This window comes from Scyliorhinus canicula, chromosome 16 (assembly GCF_902713615.1).
Source record: "Scyliorhinus canicula chromosome 16, sScyCan1.1, whole genome shotgun sequence".
NCBI classification, from domain to species: domain Eukaryota; kingdom Metazoa; phylum Chordata; class Chondrichthyes; order Carcharhiniformes; family Scyliorhinidae; genus Scyliorhinus; species Scyliorhinus canicula.
This window is the reverse complement of record NC_052161.1, coordinates 132,645,287-132,669,892: the sequence shown is the minus strand read 5'-3', so window position 1 is coordinate 132,669,892 and position 24,606 is coordinate 132,645,287. Positions and strand designations below refer to the sequence as shown.

At 49.2% G+C, this 24,606-nt stretch overlaps 1 protein-coding gene across 4 annotated transcripts in view; it reads left to right on the top strand.

Annotated features, from left to right (window-relative positions):
* The window catches only part of ttll10 (tubulin tyrosine ligase-like family, member 10), a 48,631-nt gene extending 28,693 nt beyond the window's left edge, over positions 1-19,938 (top strand). For all 4 annotated transcript variants that reach the window (XM_038773313.1, XM_038773316.1, XM_038773314.1 and 1 more), the window contains exons 7-11: positions 5,326-5,497; positions 7,270-7,410; positions 10,772-10,888; positions 18,894-18,987; positions 19,125-19,938. In XM_038773313.1, coding sequence (XP_038629241.1) covers positions 5,326-5,497; positions 7,270-7,410; positions 10,772-10,888; positions 18,894-18,987; positions 19,125-19,675 — 1,075 coding nt within the window. In that variant the 3' untranslated portion in view covers positions 19,676-19,938. The remainder of the gene's footprint in view (positions 1-5,325; positions 5,498-7,269; positions 7,411-10,771; positions 10,889-18,893; positions 18,988-19,124) is intronic.
* The last annotated feature ends 4,668 nt before the right edge of the window (positions 19,939-24,606 follow it).

The following is a 24,606-nucleotide window of genomic DNA, read 5'->3' as shown; positions in this document are numbered from 1 at the left end:
CTCCATTGCGAATGCAGGCCTCCGCATGGTGCATTGACACTTTTACTACACGTACGTCGCTTTGTGGGCACCCCAGGTCAACTCTTCCCTATACCGGAACCAAAAGGGGTTCAACTCCCTCAACGTCCAGCCGGTGTGTGACCATAGGCAGCGATTCATGAAGGTCAGTGCCTGGTATCCTGACAGTAGTCATGATGCCTTCATTCTGCAGCAGTCTCTATGCCAGCTGCATTTGAGCCATCATGGCCAAGGGACGGCACGGTGGCACAGCGGTTAGCGCTGCTGCCTCTCAGCGCCAGGGCCTCGTGTGACTGTCTCTGTGGAGTCTGCACTTTCTCCCCATGTCTGCGTGGGTTTCCTCCGGGTGCTCTGATTTCCTCCCGCGGGCTAAAGATGTGCAGGTTAGATGGACTGGCCGCGCTAAATTACCCCTCAGTGTCCAAGGATGTGTAGGTTAGGTGGAGTTGAAGGGGAATGGGCCTAGGCAGGGTGCTCTTTCAAAGGGTTGGTGCACACACAATGGGCTGAATGGCCTCTTTCTGCAGTGTAGGAATTCTATGGTTCTATTCTATGTCCAGTGAAAAGGTGGCTACCAGGTGATGAGGGTTATCTCCGAACATCATGGCTGATCACTCCAGTGTGCGAAACATGTACATATGCACAACATACACACAATGAAAGTCATGTTGCGACTTGAATTGTAATGGGACAGATCATTGGGGTGCTGAAACAACAGCCCTGTGTCATGGACCGCTCTGGCAGAGCCCTGCCACATTTGGCAGTGCAGGCGTCAGGGTTCTGGATGGTCTGCTGTCTACTGCACAAGCTTAACTTCACAAGGGGACAGGCCAGGCCACCAGCTATAAGGGCAGTAACATGAGAAAGAGGAGGCAGAGAAAAAGATGAGGCAAACTGTGCAGCCACTTTCTGTTCGGGCTGTCCATGAAGAACTCAGTTTAGTGTAATAATCGCAGTGACAATTCCCCATTCACCAACAGCCCCACACCTTACTTTGCTCTGTCACTCACTATCATTGGTTGCTTGGCCTCAATGCGAAAATATAAACCAACAAACACTGAACGATCCAAACCAAATTTATAAATGAAATCATGCCCATCACATACAAAGTCAATGAACCACCTTTGTATATTCTCTTAGTTCCTGTCGATTGAATGCTCTTGCTTTTCTTCGTGCTCCAGTGCAGTGTTCTCTCATTGGCTACAGCAAGGCTGGTGACTCTCAGTGGAGGAGGTTACAGATGGCCTTAAGGGAATGATCTCGAGCAGCTCTGGGTCTTGAGAGCTTGGCCGATGACTGCACACCGCAGCATTGTGGGCACCGGTCAGTCGAGAGGCAGTGCTGGCAGGAGAGAGAAGATATCAGACCTGTGTTCCATGGAGCCACTCAACTCCCCGGGGTCGAAGCATCAGCAATCCTCACCATCTCACAAACCTGGGGCGAAATTCTCCGACCCCCAGCAGGGTCGGAGAATCGCCCGGGGCCGCCGAAAATCCGGCCCCCGCCGTGGCAGAGATTCTCCGCCACCCGGGAAGTGGCGGGGGCAGGAATCTCGCCACTGCGATCGGCGAGGCCCCTGCGGTGATTCTCCGGCCCGGATGGGCCGAAGTCCCGCCGCTGGGAGGCCTCTCCCGCTGCCGAGGTTTGAACCACCTCTGTAATGGCGGGATCAGCGGCACGAGGGGGGTCCTGGGGGGGGGGGGGCAGGGGGCAATCGGACCCCAGGGGGTGCCCCCACGGTGGCCAGGCCCGCGATCGGGGGCCCCCCGCTCAGACTCCGGGCCAGTGCCCTGGGTGCACTATTTCTCTTCCGCGGCGGAAGAGAAACCCACATCGCGCATGCGCCGGTGGTGACGTCAGCAGGAGCTGGCCGCTGACGTCACTGCCGACGCATGCGCCGACTGGCGAAAGCCTTTCGGCCAGCCCCGCTGCCGGGGGCGCCGGTCTTCTGGTGCCAACCGCTCCGGCGCGGGGCTGGCCACCTTTGGGGAGGCCCGACCCCTGAGTGGTTGGCGCCACTCCCGTACGCCGGGACCCTCCGTCATGCCGGGTAGGGGAGAATCCCGCCCCTGATGACAGCAATTAAGCTGACCTTAGATGACACCAGTTTGAGTTTCCATTGCAACGCTCAGAGACTATTGGGTGGCTTTTAATAATAATTAGAATCTTTTATTGCCACAAGTATGAAGTTACTGTGAAAAGCCCCTCGTCGTCACATTCCAGCGCCTGCTCGGGTAAGCTGGTCCAGGAATTGAACCCACGTTGCTGGCCTTGTTCTACATCACAAACCAGAGGTCTAGCCCACTGAGTTAAACCAGCCCTCTTTGTCTGCAATGGAAGCTGCAACATCAGCCATCATCAGACACTGCAACAACATTGGATCCGCAAGTGTGTCTTTGGAGTTGCCCAACAATTCTAAGCCCTGAGCCCTGAGCCAAGTTAGTTCCGGTTTCCACTGGACTCCTTGACATTGATAAAATACTGCAGATGCTGGAAATCTGAAATAAAAAGACTAAGTGCTGGATAAACTCAGCAGGTCTGGTCACATCTGTGGCGAGAGAAGCAGATTTTTTTTTCTTTTTTTTTATAAATTTAGATTAGCCAATTATTTTTTCCAATTAAGGGGCAATTTTGCGTGGCCAATCCACCTACTCTGCACATTTTTGGGTTGTGGGGGCGAAACCCACGCAAACACGGGGAGAATGTGCAAACTCCACACGGTCAGTGACCCAGAGCCGGGATCGAACCTGGGACCTCAGCGCCGTGAGGCGGTTGTGCTAACCACTAGGCCACCGTGCTGCCCGAGAGAAGCAGATTTAACCTTTCGAGCCGAATGTGACTCTTCAGAGCTGAAGGAAGGGGGGAAATGTGATTTGTCCTTTGCCATTGAAAGGGGGAAGCGGATGAACAAAAGGGCATGTCTTGGATAGGGCAGAGGAAACGGAAGACAAAGGGAGAGATAATGGTTGCCGTAAAGAGATAAGGCACCTGACAGAATAATGAACAATTCTGTCCGCAAGGGAAACAATGAAAAACGGGATTCAGACCGGTTTGTGGCAAAAAAAAACAGAAGCAAAATGGAGGAGAGGGCCCATGGTCTGAAATTGTTGAACTCAATGTTGAGTCCAGAGGCTGTAAAGTCTCTACTCGGAAATGAGGCACTGTTCCTTGCGTTGGGCTTCACTGGAACATTGCTGCAGGCCAAGGACAGAAATGTCAGCGTGAGAACAAGATGGTGAATTAAAATGGCAAGGAACCGGAAGCTCAGGGTCATGCTTCTGGACTGAGCGGAACTGTTCTGCAAAGTGTTCACCCAATCTATGTTTACTCTCCCTAATGTAGAGGAGACTGCATTGTGAGCAGCAGATACAGCATATTATATCGAAAGTAGTGCAGGTGTTCTGGATGGCTTACCAATGCATCAAACATTGAATTGTGCAGACCCTTGCTGATAGAGATCGTTGGTAGGTGAGTGATGGTGGTGTGGTGGTTTAAGCAGTCATTGAGTAAACTGGTGTAGTCAGCAGGGTATGGCATTTGAAGATGGATTGATTGATTTTAATCACTTATGTGAGGCCCTTGAACTCCTTACAACTTGCATCCTCAGGACTTGACTCCTGGCATTGACCTCCATGGCAATCTTCTCTCTCTGCCATCTGTCTGCGTGTGGGGGAAGGAGATGCTCCTTCCCTCATGTGGATACAAGGCAATCCATTTTCCTTTCCATCTCCTCCACTGAGAACTCCAGTGTAATGTCCAAAGTCCTTGGGGCCCGCACTTTCCCTCATTGCATTCCTCACATGCTCGGGTTTGATTCTCTTCAACTACAATCCCCAGCATCAGGCCCAGACACAATTCACCTCCCCTTTAAGAGGTGCAGGCTGGCATCAAATGGTGCCCACCACTCGACAACGTTGGGTCTCTGCTGATGCGCCCAGCTAATAGTTAACACTGGGTTGGATGCAGAGATCACTTAAATGAACATAACAGCACCGGACTGCCTACATTGCAATCACCAGCCGGGGTTTCATCATGTTTTGCGATCCCTGTGCACATTTTCGGGGCTAAACCAATATCTTGGAAATGTGAAGACAAGTTCAGAATCTTTAAGTTTAAAGTGCGGGTGGAATTATGTCTGTAAGCCCTGATGCACTGATCGCCCGCCCTCCTAACCTGTTTCACCTGAAGGTTACACAAAAGCCCCATTGGAAATCAATTGGAATGGGATAGAATCACCTGTTGGACTGAAAGATCTTGCACTAATATAGCATCTTTCATAACCTCAGAGAGCATCTCAAAGAGCTTTCCAGTCAATTAATTATCTTATGGAAGCTGTTGGGATGTGGGAAATAAGGCAGTCAATTTGTACACAACAAGCTCCCACAGACCAATAAAGATCACGATGAAACAATTTGCTTTAATTATGTTGGGCAGTTAATGCCGTGCTCTGTTACATTTTCTGCGAACTTGCGGCATTATCAATGCCTAATCCAGGATAAAGAGAGAGGAAAAAAAAGATTTGATGGCCAAGTTGATCTTTCCCTCACCATGTCAGCTATGGTTCAGTTGGTAGTATTTTGCCCTCTGAGTTTCAAGCTTTTCGGGTTCAAGTCTCAGTCCAGGGTTTAATGAATTAAGTCTGGCACTCCTGAGCAGTTCCGCGGGGGTTCTGCATTGTCGGAGGTGCTGTCTCCCTTTGGTGAGATGTTAACCTGGGGCGCCATCAGCCAACAGTGGTGGTTGTGCAAGATCCCACAGCAATTTCTGAAGAACAGGGGAATTACTCCCAGTCCCCTTCCCAGAATTTATCCCTCAATCAACATCACAAAAACATCGATCTGGTCATTAACATATGTGTGAGAGCTTGCTGTGAGCAAATTGACTGCTGTGTTTCCTAAATTACAACATTTGCCACACTTCAAAAGTACATCACTGTCTCTACGGCAGTTTGAGATGTCCGGTAATGGTGAAAATCACGATGTAAATGCACATTTATTTCATTTTTACGTGTTTATATTGGTCCGGGAATGCAGCTGCAATCAGTTTGAGTAAGCAAAGCTTGAGTAGAAAGTAGAATGGTTACAACTTTAATGGCACCTCCCCCCCCTCCGCCCCGAATCCCAACACAGTCTGTGTGGTTTGACTTGTGATTCTCAGCACCATGGTGTTGTAGGTGGACATCACTTGCCTCTGTCCCACACAAAAATAAATCAGGATTCTTGAGATTGAGTTCAGGCTCGAAGCACTGAGAATGAACTATCTGCCCGTAGAATTGCACTAACAAGCCTGTGCCATTTACCCTAACAGGTACGTTGTCAGGCCCTTACTCTTGGAAGGGAGAAAGTTCGACGTCCGTTCCTATTTCTTAATCGCCTGCACTGCGCCTTTTATGGCCTTCTTTCACCATGGTTACGCCAGATCGACATGCAACGTATACGATCCATTTACTGATGATCTGACAAGCCACTTGACCAACCAGGTAAGTTGAAAACGAGGAGAACGCTGTCGCCCTCCTCATTCTTCTCCCATAGAACTCAGGAACAAAATCAATCTTAGTTGTCGCAACGTATGGTTTTGAATGAAAGGCACCTGAAAAGGCAGAGTTTCATTTCATTATTTTTGGTTGAATATAGGTGAACTGGGAATGTGGCGTGACTATCAGAATCCAGGTGCCAGAACGGTATCAGGGCTGGCAGAGTTCAATTATGGAAATAGGATTCATAACCTTGATTTATACCCCCCTCAATTTAGGAGGTTTTAGTGAAGGATGAACTAATTGCTGAGAAAAAGGGACTTGCCATCAAAGCTTTTAATTCTGCCCTCAGAGGGGGCAATAGTTTACCCTGCACTGGGTAACATTTCCGCGATCAATGCACCAGGGAGCTATTGTCCCCATGCTTTTGCTTATTCAAAAAAAGATGCAACGCTTTGACCAATTAGAGTCAACCAGGGTGGCACGGTGGTTAGCACTGCTGCCTCACAGCGCCAGGGGACTGGGTTCGATTCTGACCTCGGGTGGCTGTGTGGAGTTTGCATTTTCTCTTCATGTCTGCGTGGGTTTCCTCCGGGTGCTCCGGTTTCCTCCCACAGTCCAAATATGTGCAGGTTAGGTGGATTGGCCACATTAAATTGGCCCGAGGTGGAATTATGGGAATAATGTGGGGTTTGGGCCGAGGTAAGGTGCTCTTTCAGAGGGTCGATGTAGACTGGGTGGGCTGAATGGCCTCCTTTGCACTGTAGGGAACCAGCTAGTTTACACTCCATTAGAAGCCCTACGCACAGCAAAGCAACGTTCAAAGAACTGAGTCATCACCATTTTTCCAGTAAACTTTCATCCAGGCTCCAATTTTTAATGAACTCACTTAATCATGTTATCAGCATTGGTACATAGGCCTGCTGATTAGAACTGGTGAGTGTTGCCATAGTAATAATTTGTGTACCAATGCAGGCATGCCTTGAGTACCTAGGGGCCCTGCTCGCAAGCTCTGCCCAGGAGGTCAGCCAAGCAAAGGATTCGGCCTCCATTACAAAAGGAACGATCCGACCACTGGGCCAGAATGATGACATGAGACCAGAGTGGGCTCCCCACCTACCAGTCCAGTGCGCTGTGGGCCAGATTAATTCCACCAGCAGGGCGGAAATGAATCCAACGGGTGGAAATTAGATGGAGTGTAGATCATTTGCTGCTAAATTTGTTTTCTTTGTATGCATTTGCCGCTTACAAAATGGGCCCAATGCATACCAAGGTTTGAGAAAATTCTGGGTCTTCCCCCTTGGTACTCCCGATGGTGGGTTCCATGTTCAAGGCAGACAGAGGATTTGCATGTCCCAGGCCCCTGTGCAGATTGGACACCACTAATGCAGATTGGTCATTGAATGGTCACCCTCCATTTTCTGGTTCATTTGTGGGGTCTGCTAATTGTGTTTATGCCCCATGTCTACCAGTGTTCCTGTGATTCTTTTGAGCCTTTTACATTTAATGTACCTCTTACATGTCCCGGAAGACGCGCTTGTTAGGTGAATTGGACATTCTGAATTCTCCCTCCGTGTACCCAAACAGGCGCTGGAGTATGGCGACTCGGGGTTTTTCACAGTAACTTCATTGCAGCGTTAATGTAAGCCTATTTGTGACAATAATAAAGATTATTATTATGTGCAGTAACTTCAAAAGCGTGATGCAACTTCACCTCCCCTCCTACTGGGTGGAATTTTATTTCATTAATTGAAACTTTTGCACTTTCCTATCTACAGTTCATGCAGCGAAAGAGCCCTCTGTACCAGGGAATGAAGGAGGAAACAATCTGGTCCATGGAACGATTGAATACCTATATTAATAAGAGATATATGAAAGAAAGGCACCTCCCAAAGGACTGGGTCTTCACTGTTTTTGCAGTAAGTTTGTGCTTTAGCTATCATGCAGGCTCCATTAGCGGCACTCAGCCATGTGCCCATCAGAGGAGTTAGGTACTTGGGCCTATCGATTGTAGATGGCATGCATCGCCAGCGTATCAAGTTGAATTTGGGTGGGATTTGCTGACCTTTCACACTTGTGGGATCTTCGCCCCCCCCCCCCCCCCCCCCCCCCCCCCCTCAACCGAAGGCAACCCCCTGCGGCAGGTTCGCTGGTGGTGGGGGCGTGCAAACTTTCCAAAATGCATGGCCAATGGAAAGCAGCCTCTGTCACGGGGGGGGGGGGGGGGGGGGGGGGGGGGGGGGGCGCGGGGAGGGGGGGGAGCAGTGGGGGGGCGACATGTTTCTAAATAATGACAAAATAGGATATTTTGCAAATCAAGGTTAATGAAATGTGCACACGGCTGAATGTAAGAAAATAGGCCATTCGTCCCTTCGAGGCTGTTCTGTCACAGAGCAAAACTATAAATCCCACCATAACTTTACTGCAATGTTACACAGTCTTAATTTACTGGCAAGGCTTTCAACAACTTGAATTTATATAGCACCTGTAACATACGCCCCAGGGTACTTCACAGGAGCAGGATCGGACAAAATCCAACCCCAATCCACGTAAGGAGTGAAATTGAGCAATGATCCAAAGCAGCTTGGGAATGGATTCTCCCACTCCCCCTGCCGATAGCAGAGTTCCCCATGCAGCGGAGAATCCAGCATCATCCAAAAATGGGATCTGCGTTGTTCCAGTGCTCCGATGGCCCGCTGGCGGCGGTATCAAGGTTTCCTCCCCGTGCCAGCGGGAGTATGCAAATGAATTATTTTGACCCATTTGCATACTATTAATGTGCTAGGCACCCCAGATTCTCCAAGGCCGGTGATTCTCCAACGCTGGTGATTCTCCAACGCCGGTGATTCTCCAAGGCTGGATGAATCTCCATTCCTCTGGGCCGGAATTCATGTGGGCTAGAACTGGTGCAGTAATTTCCTAGCACAGTCCTGGCGTGGTGGACTTCATGGTGGGTCAATGGGGTAACTCTTTAGGGAGTTGCCCCCCATGTTCATCAGAGTGCCCCCTTCTGCCCCACAATACAAATCCTGCCCCCCCTCCAGAGACCCTCATTGCAGAGGACCAGACCAGAAATTCCCCATAAGAGAGACCCCCAGCAGAAACCCCTGATTAAAGAACCGCCCCCAGAGACCCTTTACAGATACCCCTGCCAAAGACCCCCATTACAAAGAGCCCCATCACAGAGACCTCCACATGAAACCCCCCATTAAAGAATGCGGATTACAGGGTCAACGGCAGGGTTCTGAGGAATGTGGAGGAACAGAGAGATCTTGGGGTTCATGCCCATAGATCTCTGAAGATTGCCACTCAAGTGGACAGAGCCGTGAAGAAGGCCTATAGCGTGTTAGCGTTTATTAACAGGGGGCTTGCGTTTAAGAGCCGTGGGGTTATGCTGCAACTGTACATGACCCTGGTGAGACCACATTTGGAGTATTGTGTGCAGTTCTGGTCACCTCACTACAGGAAGGATGTGAAAGCATTGGAAAGGGTGCAAAGGAGATTACCAGGATGCTGCCTGGTTTGGAGGATAGGTCTTATGAGGAAAGGTTGAGGGAGTTAGGGCTTTTCTCTTTGGAGCGGAGGAGGATGAGAGGCGACTTATTAGAGGTTTATAAGATGATGAGGGAGATAGATAGAGTGGACGTTCAGAGACTATTTCCTCGAGTGGATGTAGCTGTTACAAGGGGGCATAACTATAAGGTTCAGGGTAGGAGATATAGGAAGGATGAAATGAAAAAATGAAAATCGCTTATTGTCAGGAGTAGGCTTCAATGAAGTTACTGTGAAAAGCCCCTATTCGCCACATTCGGGTGCCTGCCCGGGGAGGCTGGTACGGGAATCGAACCGTGCTGCTGGCCTGGTTGGTCTGCTTATAAAGCCAGCGATTTAGCCCAGTGAGCTAAACCAGCCCCTCGGATGTCCGAGGTAGGTTCTTTACTCAGAGAGTGGTTAGGATGTGGAATGGACTGCCTGCTGTGATAGTGGAGTCGGACACTTTAGGAACTTTCAAGAGGTTATTGGATAGGCACATGGAGCACACCAGAATGACAGGGAGTGGGATAGCTTGATCTTGGTTACGAACAAGGCTCGGCACAACATCGAGGGCCGAAGGGCCTGTTCTGTGCTGTACTGTTCTATGCTCTATGTTCTATGTTCACTTTCCTTTATGTTTGAATTGATCTCATTACCCAGCTGTGAAACTAATCACAATGCTTATAATCATCTATGATGTGGAGATGCCGACGTTGGACTGGGGTGAGCACAGTAAGGAGCCTTACAACACCAGGTTAAAGTCCCAACAGGTTTGTTTCGAATCACTAGCTTTCGGAGCGCAGCTCCTTCCACACTGTTCGGGTACATGGAGGGAGAGTTCAGCATCTCCAATTCACCTAACAAGACCGTCTTTCTGTACTAGTGGGAGGAAACCAGAGCACCCGGAGGAAACCCATGCAGACACAGGGAGAACATGCGGACTCCGCACAGACAGTGACCCAAGCCGGGATCCAACCCAGGTCCCTGGCGCAGTGAAGCAACAGCGCTAACCACTGTGCTACCGTGCCGCAGCTGGGCATCCAACATATGCCCCAGTATGGAACTTACTGTAACTTACAATTAACTGCAGAGGTTAACCTGCCCAAGACAGAGGATAAAAGTGCAGTTTTCAATTCATTATGTCCACACAGAAGCAGTAATCTCGCTGCGTGCACAAAAAGTGTGAGATATTAATTATATATTAATTGGCTTTCTGGAGGAAATTAAAGCAGCAGAGCATGTTTGCAAAATGGTGAAGGATACAACTGGAGCCAATCTTTCCATACGTTAATATTTATTTACAGACTTGCACATTACAAGCATTACACTTCCAAACCATAAATTTAGTCTGCGTGCATAGATACAAATAGATCCCCAGTTAACACCCGCCATCTGTTTACAATTGACAGATTCCCTACTCTAACTTTAAATAAAAATCAGAGTTAATGTTTGCAACTGAACTTTCAAAACTACAGAAATCAGAAACCCCCAATTTCTGTACAAAGCATTACCTTGTGCAAAGTCCCTCCTCTAGGTCCTCGAACATTTTTGTCATACCTGCATTTCTTTTAGTAACACAATCAAGGGAGGGAAGGGCTTGGAACTGCTACATTAACAGCAACGTGCTGGGAGACACCCAGCAACTCAGGCAGCCTCCGTGGAGGAAAAGAAACAAGAGTCAACATTTTGGGGCGATGACCATCAGAAGTAGTGCACTGATTAATGAACATGATTGCTTTCTTACAGAAGAGAATGCAGGAGATCATGACAATATGCTTCAATACGGCCAAGGGCAAACTGGATTGTAAACTGGGCTACTTTGACCTCATAGGGTGTGACTTCATTGTTGATCAAAATTTCAAGGTGATCCTCATTTTTATTCTCTCCTGTTATGGATGTTTAAGTATCAGTGTACACAAATATGAATGTAGGAAGATTAATTAACTTGGGGGGGAGGGGGGGTCCCAAAATACTCATAAAAAGCACTTCATAAAATGACTTCCCTAATGTTAGAGACGTGTGTTATATAGATGTTGCGTTAAGGAGAAAGGAAATCCTCCACCTTATTCCGATGAATAGAGAATACCAATGTGAATGAGTTTCTGACTCTGTGGTGGCAATGTCTTTGAGTCAGAGGCTGTGAGTTCAAGCCCAACTTCAGACAGTTCAGTATCACAATCTAAACTGGCATCTCGGTGCTGTGCTGAGGGAGCTCTGTCCTGTTGAAGGTGCAATCTTTTTTCTGAGATGTTAAACTGAGATGCCTCAGGTGGATGTAAAAGTTTGTACGGCACTATTCAAAATAGGGCAAGGGAGTTCTCTGCGGTGTTCCAATCAACATTTATCCCTCAATCAACACCGAAAGAAACATCGGATTTTGTGTACCGCTGGCCCTTTGGTGGGAGGAGGGGGGAATTAAGCTTCTATTATTTTGTTTGATCGGACCTTGATTAGATTAATGATAATGATATTCTCCTAAAGGAGGCAATTGTGATACTGATTCCTCTCTGATGTTGTTCATAATACCACCTCTACTTGTCCATTTCAAATAGGCATTACTAAGTATTTATCGCAGAGAAACCAGCCAGGCAGTCTATCAGGTCCTCCCTCGTGTTTATTCTCGACACAATTCTCGAACCCTCCGTCATTTAGTGTCATGTTGTCTTGTTGAAGTTGTACAAGGCATTGGTAATACCACACATGGAATACTGTGTTCAGTTCTGGTCACCCTATTATAGGAAGGTTATTGTTAAACTACAAAGAGTGCAGAAGAGATTCACGAGGATACTACCAGGACTTGATGGCCTGAGTTATAACGAGAGGCTCGATAGGCTGGGACTTTTTTCCCTGGAGCGTAAGAAGCATAGGGGTGATCTTATAGAGGTCTATGAAATAATGAGGAGCATAGATAAGTGAGATAGTCAACATCATTTCCCAAAGGTAGAGGAGTCTAGAACTAGAGGGCGGTGAACATCTGGAATGAGCTGCCAGAGGCAATGGTCGAGGCGGGTACGATTTTGTCTTTAAAATGCAGTTAGACAGCTACATGGGCAGTGTGGGTATAGAGGGATATGGGCTAAATGCGGGCAGGTGGGACTGGCTTAGTGATAGAAACTGGGCAGCATGGACAAGCTGGGCCGAAGGGCCTGTTTCCATGCTGCAAACATCTATGACTCTATAACATATCCTTCTGTTGCTTTACGGCTGATGTGCTTCCCCTTGAATCCATCAATGCTGTTCATCTCTACTCCTTGTGGGATTGAGTTCCACGTGCTACCTACTCTCTGGTAAAGAAATCTCCCCTACTTTCCCTCTTGGTTAGATCAGTAACTATCTTATGTTTATGCCCCCAGATTGTGATGTCACCTGGAAGTTAAAACATCTCCTCTACGTGTATCCTATAAAAACACTTTCACAAACTTCAAAAACTTCAATCAGAACACCCCAGTCTTTTAGTTTCTCAAAAAAAGAGCCGGTTCAATCTTTACAGATGGGCATAACTTTCTCAGTTCTCATACTGTTGCAGTAAATTTTCTTTGTACTTTATTCTTTTTCATAAAATGGAGACCAGAAATGTTCACCATATTCTAAGTGACACCAACCAAGGTTCTACGCAAGTTTAACATGACTTCTCTACTTTCACTTCTCTTGCTTTAGAAATGATTACTAGAAATATAGGGTGGATTCTCCGACCCCCCGCCGAGTCAGCGAATCGCCGGGACGTGGCATGAATCCCGCCCCTGCCGGCTGCCGAATTCTCCGGCGCCGGGGATTTGGCGGGGGCGGGAATTGTGCCGCGCATGACGGGGGCCGCTGGCGGCGCCCCCCCCCCCCGGCAATTCTCCAACCCGCAATGGGTTGAGTGGCCGACCGTTTTCAGCCAGTCCCGCTGGCGTATGTTACGACAGGTACTTACCAGCGGGACCTGGCTCTGCGGGGGGCCTCCAGGGTCCTCGTGGGGGGGCGCGGGGGCATCTGGCCCCGGGGGTGCACCCATGGTAGCCTGGCCCACGATCGGAGCCCACCAATCCGCGCACGGGCCTGTGTCGTGGGGCACTCTATTACTCCGCACTGGCCGGTGTAATGGTCTGTGATGGCCGGCGTAGAGATGAACCCCCCTGCGCATACACTGGGATGATGCCAGCACACGCTGGAGATCCCGCGCATGCGTCAACTTGCACCGGCCGGCGGAGGCCCTTTGGCGCCCTTTGGCATGGCGCCAAGCCCTTCCGCGTCGGCTGGCACGCCGCAAACCATTCCAGCGCCGGCCTAGCCCCTGAAGGTGCGGAGGATTCCGCACCTTCGGGGCAGCCCGACGCCGGAGTGGTTCACGCCACTCCTTCCCGCTGGAGTTGCCCGCCCCACCGGTTTCCGAACAATCCCGCCCATGATTTTCCAGCCCTTCCTGATGGTGGCGTCTACTGATCCCACCGAAGGAGACCCCCCCCCCCACCCCGTGGCATGTTCCCCGGTGGCTGATGAGTAATGCAAATGGCCACTGATTTTGGCAGGGCCAGAAGACCCCAACAGCAGCCAATCAAAAGCCGACAATGCCACAGAAAAACCCGCCACAGGTTGGGAGGGGTGCGATGCGGCGGAAAATCTCGGCCTAGTGCTTTGCTTGCATTTTGTATGGTCTTATTCACTTGTATCACTATGTTTAGTGATTTATTTATTTGTCCCTCAGATTGTTAGGTGGATTGGCCATGCTAAATTGCCCGTAGTGTCCTAAAGTCCTAAAAGGTAAGGTTAGGGGGGGGGGGGGTGTTGGGTTACGGGTATAGGGTGGATATGTGGGTTTGAGTAGGGTGATCATTGCTCGGCACAACATCGAGGGCCGAAGGGCCTGTTCTGTGCTGTACTGTTCTATGTTCTATGTTCTATTGTTCTGCTCCTCGTCCCCATGTAGGTGCTTATTTTCCAAGAAGTATTTGGGCTCCTTATTTTTCCTGTATTACTTCACGCTAATCCATGCTGAAGTTGAAATGCCAATTACACACCCATTCGTCAAGTTTTTTCAGACATTCCCATATTTTGTTCCAGTCCTCTTCAGTACTAATTGTTTCTCCTAATTTGGTGTCATCTGCAAATTTTGAAATTGCGTTTCTGGTTCCTGAGTTGATATTATTTGTGTGAATTGTGTTAGGTGGATTGGCCGTGCTAAACTGCCCGTAGTGTCCAAATAGAGTTAGGAGGGTTTCCTCCGGGTGCTCCGGTTTCCTCCCACAGTCCAAAGAGGTGTTGGTTAGGTGGATTGGCCATGATAAATTGCACTTAGTGACCAAAAAAGGTTAGGAGGGGTTATTGGGTTACGGGGATAGGATGGAAGTGAGGGCTTAAGTGGGTCGATGCAAATTAAAAAAAAAAAAATTTAGAGTACCCAATTCATTTTTTCCAATTAAGGGGCAATTTAGCGTGGCCAATCCACCTACCCTGCACATCTTTGGGTTGTGGGGGCGAAACCCACGCAGACACGGGGAGAATGTGCAAACTCCACATGGACAGTGACCCAGAGCCGGGATCGAACCTGGGACCTCAGCGCCGTGAGGCAGCAGGGCTAACCCTCTGTGCCACCGTGCTGCCCTTGGGTCAGTGCAAGCTTGATGGGCTGAATGGCCTCCTTCTGCACTGTATGTTCTATGTTCTATGAATGATGAACAACATTAGTTCCAGCACCCATCCATGTACAACACCGCTTGACACCATTTGCCAATTCCAATTTGCTTTCCATTCCATTGATTGACCCTGTATAAACGGGACAGGCACAGTCTAGGCTTAATACAATTAGACGCAGATGAAAGCCCGTCAATTCTGCTCGAACTTCCCTCACTACTGCATGTAGCGTGATGATTTTCCTCATTGAAGAGTAACAATCCAACAACAATAACAACAACAATTAAAGCTCCTTTAATGAAATAAAACATCCGAACATCTTTCTCAGAGGCATTGTAAAACAAAATGACACGGAGCCATGGAAAGAGATATTAGGGCAGATAACAGACCAAACAGGTAGATTTTAAGGAGTGTCTTCAAGGAAGAAAGCAAGGTAAGGAGGATACAGAGATGCTTCAGCGGGATTTGGACAGGCTGAGTGAGTGGGCAAATGCACGGCAGATGCAGTATAATGTGGATAAATGTGAGGTTCTCCACTTTGGTAGCAGAAACAGGAAGGCAGATTATTATCTGGATGGCTACAAATTGAGAGAGGGGAATGTGCAATGGGAACTGGGTGTCCTCATACATCAGTCACTGAAGGTAAACATGCAGGTTCGGCAGGCAGTAAAGAAGGCAAATGGTATGCTGGCCTTCATCGTGAGAGGATTCGAGTACAGGAGCAGGGATATCTTGCTGCAATTAGATCAGGCCTTGGTGAGGCCACACCTGGAATATTGTGTGCAGTTTTGGTCTCCTTATCTGAGGAAGGATGTTCTTGCTTTCAAGAGAAGGGAAAATTCACCAAGCTGATTCCTGGGATGGCAGGACTGGCATATGGGGCGGCATTCTCCCCTACCCAGCGGGGCGGGGGGTCCCGGCGTAGCGGAGTGGCGCCAACCACTCCGGCGTCGGGCCTCCCCAAAGGTGTGGAATTCTCCGCACCTTTGGGGGCCAAGCCCTCACATTGAGGGGCTAGGCCCACGGCGGAGCGGTTGGCATCACGCCGACTGGCGGCAAAACTGGCACCAGCGGCATTTGACGCCCGGCGCCGGGGCTGGCCGAAAGGCCTTCGCCGGTTCGCGCATGCGCCGGTGGTGACGCTGACGTCACCACCGGCGCATGCGCACTGGGGGATTCTCTTCCGCGTCCACCATGGTGGAGGCCGTGGCGGCGGCGGAAGGGAACGGGACTTCGGCCCATCGCGGGCCGGAGGATCGCCGCAGGGGGCTCGCCGCTCGGTGCGGCGCGTTTCCCGCCGCCGCCAATTCCCGAGTGGCGGAGAATTTCTGCCACGGCGGGGGCGGGATTTTCGGCGGCCCCGGGCGATTCTCCGACCCCGCCCCCGAGGAGAGATTAAGTTGGTTAGGATTATGAAATGAAACTGAAATGAAAATCGCTTATTGTCACAAGTCGGCTTCAAATAAAGTTACTGTGAAAAGCCGCTAGTCGCTACATTCCGGCTCCTGTTCGGGGAGGCCGGTAAGGGAATTGAACCCGCTCTGCTGGCCTGCCTTAAAAGCCAGCTGTTTAGCCCTGTGCTAAACCAGCCCCTCATATTTGCTGGAGTTCAGAAGAATGACGGGGGATCTTATAGAAACCTATAAAATTCTAACAGGACTAGACAGGGTAATTGCAGGAAGGATGTTGCCGATGGAGGGGAGTCCAGAATCAGGGGTCAGAGTCTAAGGATATGGGGTAGGCTGGTCATCACAAAATCACACAATACTACAGTACAGAAGAGGCCCTTTGGCCCATCGAGTCTGCACCAACACATGAAAGGCCCTGACTTGCCCACCTAATCCCACTTGCCAGCACTTGGGCCATAGCGTTGAATGTTATAAGAACATAAGAACTAGGAGCAGGAGTAGGCCATCTGGCCCTTCGAGCCTGCTCCGCCATTCAATGAGATCATGGCTGATCTTTTGTGGACTCAGCTCCACTTTCCCGCCCGAACACCATAACCTTTATTCCTTTATTCTTCAAAAAACGATCTATCTTTATTTTGAAAACATTCAATGAAGGTGCCCCAACTGCTTCACTGGGTAGGGAATTCCACAGATTCACAACCCTTTGGGTGAAGAAGTTCCTCCTGAGCTCAGTCTTAAATCTACTTCCCCCCCAGCATCCTTCAAAATTCCAACAAGTACAGTCCCAGTCTACTCAAGCTCTCCTCGTAATCCAACCCCCTCAACTCTGGGATTAACCTAGTGAATCTCCTCTGCACACCCTCTAGCGCCAGTACGTTCTTTCTCAGATACTGAGACCAAAACTGAACACAATACTCCAGGTGTGGCCTCACTAACACCTTATACAGTTGCAGCAAAACCTCCCTAGTCTTAAACTCCACCCCTCTCGAAATGAAGGACAAAACTCCATTCGCCTTCTTAGTCACCTGTTGCACCTGTAAACCAACTTTTTGCGACTCATGCACTAGGACACCCAGGTCCCTTTGCACAGCAGCATGTTTTAATATTTTATCATTTAAATAATAATACCTTTTGCTATTATTCCTACCAAAATGGATAACCTCACATTTGTCAACATTGTATTCCATCTGCCAGACCCTAGCCCATTCACTTAACCTATCCAAATCCTTCTGCAGACTTCCAGTATCCTTTGCACTTTTTGCTTTACCACTCATCTTTGTGTCGGCTGCAAACTTGGACACATTGCCCTTGGTCCCCAACTCCAAATCATCTATATAAATTGTGAACAATTGTGGGCCCAACACTGATCCCTGAGGGACACCACTAGCTACTGATTGCCAACCAGAGAAACACCCATTAATCCCCACTCTTTTCTTTTTATTAATTAACCAATTCTCTATCCATGCTAATACTTTACCCATAATGCCATTCATCCTTATTTTATGCAGCAACCTTTTCTCTGGCACCTTGTCAAAGGCTTTCTGTAAATCCAGATATACCACATCCATTGGCTCCCCATTATCTACCGCACTGGTAATGTCCTCAAAATATTTCACTAAATTAGTTAGGCACGACCTGCTCTTTATGAACCCAAGCTGCGTCTGCCCAATGGGACAATTTCCATCCAGATGCCTCGCTATTTCTTCCTTGATGATAGATTCCAGCATGTTCCCTACTACCGAAGTTGGGACGATGGCATACCAAGTACACATCCAGGTACTTTTTAAAGGATGGGAGGCATCCTGCCTCTACCACCTCCCCAGGCAGAGCATTCCAGACTGAGATGAGCAAAAACTTCTTCACCCAGACAACGGTGAGCCTGTGGAATTCGCTACCAGAGAAAGTAGTCAAGGGCAATACATTGTGGGCGCGATTGTCCGCAAATCCGGCGTGCTGTGAAGGCTGGCGTGAAACTGGCCGTGTTTCACGCCAGCCTTGGAGCTCCGTCCTGGGACCCGATTCTCCCCCCTGGGCGGGGCTAGTATCGGGTCCGGGGGAATCACGGCGACGCGGAGTTAGCGAACGGCGCTAACTCCAGCCGCCAAGAGTCACAGCGGCTGACGCGCACGATGGCGTCAGCCACGCATGCGCGGGTTGGACGGCTCCAACCCGCGCATGCGCGGATGACATCATCACGCAGACGCGTCAAACCCGCGCATGCGCAGGCCATCATGCCCCTCAGCCGCCCCGCGGACTGATCCTGCGGGGCGGCGGAAGAACAAATAGTGCGCGGGTATCGGACCCGCTGCCCGCAATCGGTGCCCACCGATCGCAGGCCCATGCCACCCTTGGCACGGCCGTGGTGCGGCCGTGTCAATCGGTGCCATGGTTGTCCGGGACGGGCACTTTGTGGCCGTTTTCACGAACGCTGAAAGCAGGTGTGATCGCGGCCGTGAAAACGGCCGTAAACTCCGCGGTATTCGGCCCATCGGCCTGCGGAGAATCGCTGTTCGCCGGAAAAAACGGCGAGCAGCGATTCGTGTCGGGGGGCGGCCGGAGGGGGGGAGAAAGGCGAGAGGCCGTGAAAATTGTCGGGAAGGCCCTCCCGCTATTCTCCGACCCGTCGTGGGCAGCGGAGAATCGCGCCCTGTATGTTTTCAAGAAGGAGTTAAATACAGCTCTTGTGGTGAAAGGGGTCAAAGGACATGGTGGGAAGGTGAAAACAGGCTATTGAGTTGGATGATCAGACAGCATCATAATGAATGGCGGAGCAGGCTCGTCGGGCTGAATGGCCTCCAATTTTCTATTTCCATGGATTAACAGATATGTGTTTGATCTGTTTGCAGGTCTGGCTACTGGAGATGAACGCCAATCCTTCTTTACATAGACACTGTTCAGCTCTCAAAACACTCATCCCTCAATTAGTTTATGAAGCTCTTGGTAAGGTGGTTGTTTCACTCGGGTAGTTAAAGAAGAGGGTTTACAGACATCGCCGGTAGTTTTCAAGCGATGAAATTAATATTTTGTAAATGAACAAAGCAGGTGTGCATTAAACAATTTTCTCTCTCTGTTCTTAGATGTGGTAATTGAGATATTCAAAAAATGTAGTAAAGGAGCGTTTGTCTTACCACTGCATTCGCTGAAAGAATTTGTCCTCATCTACAACGGTTGTCATCAGGATCACGTGCCAAGGCCAATAAGAGTTGAAAAGACATCACCAATTGTTAAGCAGTTGTGTCCACGTAGTATGAAACGCTCAGTGAGGAAGCCCTTGAGGAAACCATCAACAATTAGATCGCTATCAGATCAGGGGGAAATGGAGGCTGTGGAAATGAAACCCCTTCAGAAAGCTGTTTCGATGCTGACCCATGGTCAGCTGCCAGTCATCGCCCAGATACAGAGCTTGTACTGTGCAGAGTCCAAAGCGAGAACCAACCCCTTCTCAAGATGTCACCCTGCCACTTTGGAAGGATGGACTCAGTTGCAAGCCAATGTCTCCAAACCGCTGATGATGAATACGGCATTTGTGTCCGGACTCAACAAGAGGTTTGCTGCCATTCCTCAAAAAAGTAAGAGCTTGGAGGCAGCCTACTCTCCTAGTAATGCACTGGCCCCCCTTGAATTGTAATACCCTCAAAACCATCTGGAATGCAGTGAAGGGATCATTAAAGTTACCTCTGGCCAGCTGCCCTTACATCAGGAAGCAAGTCAATTGCAATGATTATGGAGAACAATGCTGACAAATTCCATGCATTGCTGCAAGATGAATAAATTCATCCAGCTGTCATTAGACTGCAGTGATCGTAAAGCAGTTGTGAATGGACAAAGAGAAAAATTTGATAGCATTCTGTCTGTTCACTCATTTTGTCAAATTAAAATCTGTCCCAGTCATGTAGTCTTCTGCTCATTCTTTTTTTAAAAAATAATGTTTATTGAAAAATTTTGTATTTATATAACAACAACAGGTTGCTGCTGCTATTGACTAAGATGCCTATCTTTGAGCCAGAAAGTCCAGAAAAGGCTGCCACCGTTTATAGAACCCTTGTACTGATCCTCTCAGGGCAAATTTGACCCTCTCCAATTTTATAAATCCCGCCATGTCACTGATCCAGGTCTCCACACTTGGGGGCCTCGCGTCTTTCCACTGCATCAAGATCCTCCGCCAGGCTACTAGGGACGCAAAGGCCAGAACACCGGTCTTAGATAACCAGAGAAAGATTTCTCACCTATTTTATAAAAATGGCAATGCAGCTTAGCTGAAAGAGAATCTGATTATAGCACTCCCAAGATATAACTTATTTCTTGAAAGTACATCATCATTTTACAGAACAACTAACAGTGTTACATTATGCAGTCAGTGGTGGCGTTGACGGGAACAGGACATCGCAAAGGAATACCGATAGCTCAAGTGAATGGTTAAAGCTGTGGCAGATGTACTTGAATGTAAGGTGCTGTCATCCATTTTGGATCAAATACAAATTAATTAGAATACTGTACAAATGTTGAGAAGCTAGGAACCATGCAGGAGCAGAGACTTTAGGGACCCAAGTACAGAATTCATTAAAAGCTCATGGGCGTGTACTAAATATAATTAAGCGGCTCTAGAAATGTTGGGCTTTCTCTTAAGGAGACTAGAATACAAAAGGGGCACGTTATGTTTCAGTTATGTAAAGCGCTGGTTAACCTGATTATTCATTCCCAGCTTGTGGGCGTCACTGGATAGGTCAGCATTTAATGCCTGCACCTAATTGCTCTTGCGGTGCTGTGAGCTGTCTTCTTAACAAAGGAAAGGTTTGCAGGGCCATTTCACAGGACAGTTATCAGTCAACAACCAGCTGTGGGTCTGGATTCACATCTGGGCCAGACCAGGTGGAGATTTTCTTCCCTGAACAACATTAACGAACCAGGTGGGTTTTTATGGCAATCCAATAGTTTCATGGTCACCATGATTCACGCCAGCTTTTTAGTCAGGATTCAATTATCAATTTTAAAAAAATAATCTTTATTGTCACAAGTCGGCTTACATTGCAATGAAGTTACTGTGAAAAGCCCCTAGTCGCCACATTCCGGAGCCTGTTCGGGTACACGGAGGGAGAGTTCAGAATGTCCACATCCCCTCACACTCACAGCACGTCTTTCGGGACCTGTGGGAGGAAACCGGACCACCCGGAGGAAATCCTCGCAGACACGGGGAGAACATGCAGACTTCACACGGACAGTGACCCAGCCGGGAATCGAACCTGGGACCCTGGCGCCGTGAGGCCACGGTGCTAACCACTGTGCATTTATTAACTGAATTTAAATCCACCATCGGTTCATTTCACTTCCTTTCCCTCTTCTTCACCTGCAGCTTCTTCTCCTTACTGTTACGCTTTGAAAGCAATTTTCTACTAATGCCCACTTCACGAGAAAGTGAGACGTTTGATTAAACGCCAATGCTCTCATATTTTTCCCATTTCAACACAGAAAAAGAAAGACTGGCATCTATTAAGGGTTGTGTTTTCTGTCAGTTCCATGCATGGCAACATGCACACAGCTAATTCCCATTAACAGTGTGACAGTTACTACATGATAATCTTTTTAGTCTTTCATGGGCATCACCTGCAATGGTTGCCCATCCCGAAGGGCCTTTGAACCGAATGGCCTACTAGGCCACAGAAAGGGCAGTTAAGGGTCAACTGCATTGCTGTGAGCCTGGAGTCACATGTAGGCCAGACCAGGTAAGGACGGCAGATTTCCTTCCCTAAAGGACACCAGTGAACCAGATGGGAGTTTACAACAATCCCAGACAGTTGTCATGGTCACCAGATATCAGCTTTGTTCCAGATTTATTCATTTAAACTCCACCACCAGCTGCTGTGGCTGGAGTAGAACCTGTGTCCCCAGAGTATTATCCTGGGCCCATGGATTACTAGTCCAGTGACATTACAACTGCGCCACTGCATCCTCGTTTTATTGAGGTTGGTTGAGGGGAATGGGATCTTTTATGTTCACCTGAATGGGAGGCAGTGGACGGGATTGCCCGACGTCGACATCGTAATCAGCAATCGGGCGGAGAATCCCTTCCGACGGCCAAATCGGGAGTGGCGGCGGGTTTGACGCTGCTTTACTTGTCTCTGCCCCCTCCGAAATGGCGTCATTGTGTCGCACGCCGCACGCTGCTGGAACAGCGTTGACGTGTACTCGGGAGGCCCTCCCCCAATGCTTCACCCCCGATGGGCCGAGTTCCCGCCCGCACAGTTGACGTGTGGTCTGAGCGGTCAGGAACCCAGCATGGTGGCCGTGGACTACGTCCAGCGTTGCCACAATTGGGCGGGAGCCGCGGTGCTGGCCGGGGGTCTTCCGCCAAGGCTGGGGGAAACTGGTGGGGGCTGGCCAGCCGGTGGCCAGGGGTTGTCCTTTGGGTCAGTATTTGGCAGGTCGGGTCTGCGCACGGTCCGGCGCCATGTTGTATTGCGCGACCGTTGCAGGTCTCCACTGTGCACATGCGTGGCCACGGACCCCGCCATTCTCCGGCCGCTTTTGGCACGGGAGCCGGGAGTTTTAACCGGCGCCGTTGCTTGCCCCCCACTGGCCCCAGGAGCGGTGAGGGTTCGGTGCCGATTTTGGCATCCAAAATGCCACATTTGCCACGCCGGCGTCGGCACTTAGCCGCAGAATCGGAGAATCCAGCCCAGTATCTCATTTTAACACCTTAGCTGAAAACACAGCACCTCCGATATTGCAACAGTCCTTCAGTAATTCTCTGGAGTAAGGCTTGAACCAACAACCTTTTGATTTTTAAGTGAGGGGAGCCACACATTGCGCCACAACCGAAACATTCACAGGAGAGGAAATTAGAAAATGGAGAATTGGTGGGTTAATACTGAATTTTAAAATGACTGAAACCACACAAAGACTGAGAGTTTCTGGTGTCCATTAAGGATACTTTTGCATCGTGACCATTGTTTTCTGCACAAGTGGAATGAAGGCAACAGTTTAGAAAATGTCAAAACAATTCAAAGGTTGTTTTATACGCCAGGGTTTCAGAGTGATGACATTTCCTCCTGGTATGAAAACACTTGGAAATTGCAAAAGGATTGAGAAACATGAAATGTAATTTCAAAGTTACCCCATCAGAGTAGCCAAACACTTTATTCATCTTTGGGTTAGTTTCAACAATTCATGGGAAGCCCCCCAACTATTGGCACATTCGATAAACTGTTGACTTCAACCAGTCCATTAGATACCAACAGCAGAATATTTGCTAACGCCCTGCCAATGATCACGAACTCAACCAGTGTCTCTCTCCTGAGAGTTAACTTGAGGAGTGTCGTAGTCCTCTTCCCACAAGGCAAAGGAATAAGGAAACCTTGCATTTATCTAACACCTTTCACAATCAGAACATCTTAAAAAGCTTTAAAGCTAATTAAATACTGCTAGCATTGTAGCCAAATCAGCAGCCAATTTGCAAACTGCAGGATCCAAGAGACAACATTGAGATAATGAGCAGATACTTTCTGGGCTTTGAGGGTGCGGATTGAAGGATGAGCATTGACTAGACGGAGGAATCTCCTGTGATCTTCTTCAAGTGGGGCCGTGAGATTTTCCACCACCCTGTCTTACTCACCCCAGAATTCTGGCTGAAGTGATAACTCCTTCGGATGCATCTTGTAAAATGTACCTTGCTTGTTTTTTTTCCACTGAGTCAGAAGGCGTTGGGTGGGATTCTTCCTGATGCTAACTGTTGATTCCGGGGCAGGATTAATGGACATTTACCTCAGCAAATTTAACGCTGCATCTGGACCGATCCAGCGACAATGGAGGGACTAGCACCGGCGCCACGTGGAATACGATCGATTCCAATGAAAAATGGTGTATGATTCGCCAGGTCAGTGATTGACACTCAGGAGCTGACAAGGTGCAGCTGCATATCTACATTTCACACCCCACGAAACTCAGCCCAGCTAACAAGATGGCACTGGTTGCGCTGGAGCACGCCCACCCCATTGATGGGCCAGCTGGAGCCGGAGGGTACTGGAGGGACACCCGTACGACCCATGGTACTAAGTTCACAGTGGGCAGTCAGCGGCATGCGCAGCTGCATGGCTGCCTTGCCGGCTGCGGCAATGGTGTTCTGTGTCTGTCCACCCTGACCCCACGGCCCACCTCCTGGCCACTACTCCCTCCAGCCCTGGCAGAAGGCCCTGGCCAGCTGCACAACTTTCCGCACACTGTGTCGATGTTGGACACTTTCCGTAACCCCTCTCTCCTCCTCAGCGGCCGCGGCACCTGTTTCACAATTTTTGAAAACACAAGTGAACCACACAGTCAGGAATTCACCCCGGTGAAGGGGGAGAATCGAGGAGGCACCGGAGAATACTGGATCAGGCCTGATTATGATATGCAAACGGAGTTTACTGTGCGTGCGGAGTGGAATGCATTGACACCACTGTCGAGGCACTGGAGAATCACAATTTGGTGTGAACCCGGCGCTCTCCACAATTTCGGCGTCAAAACTTATTCTCCGCCAAATCGCCTTTTCCGATTTTGGCGTGGGCCAACGGAGAATCCCACCCG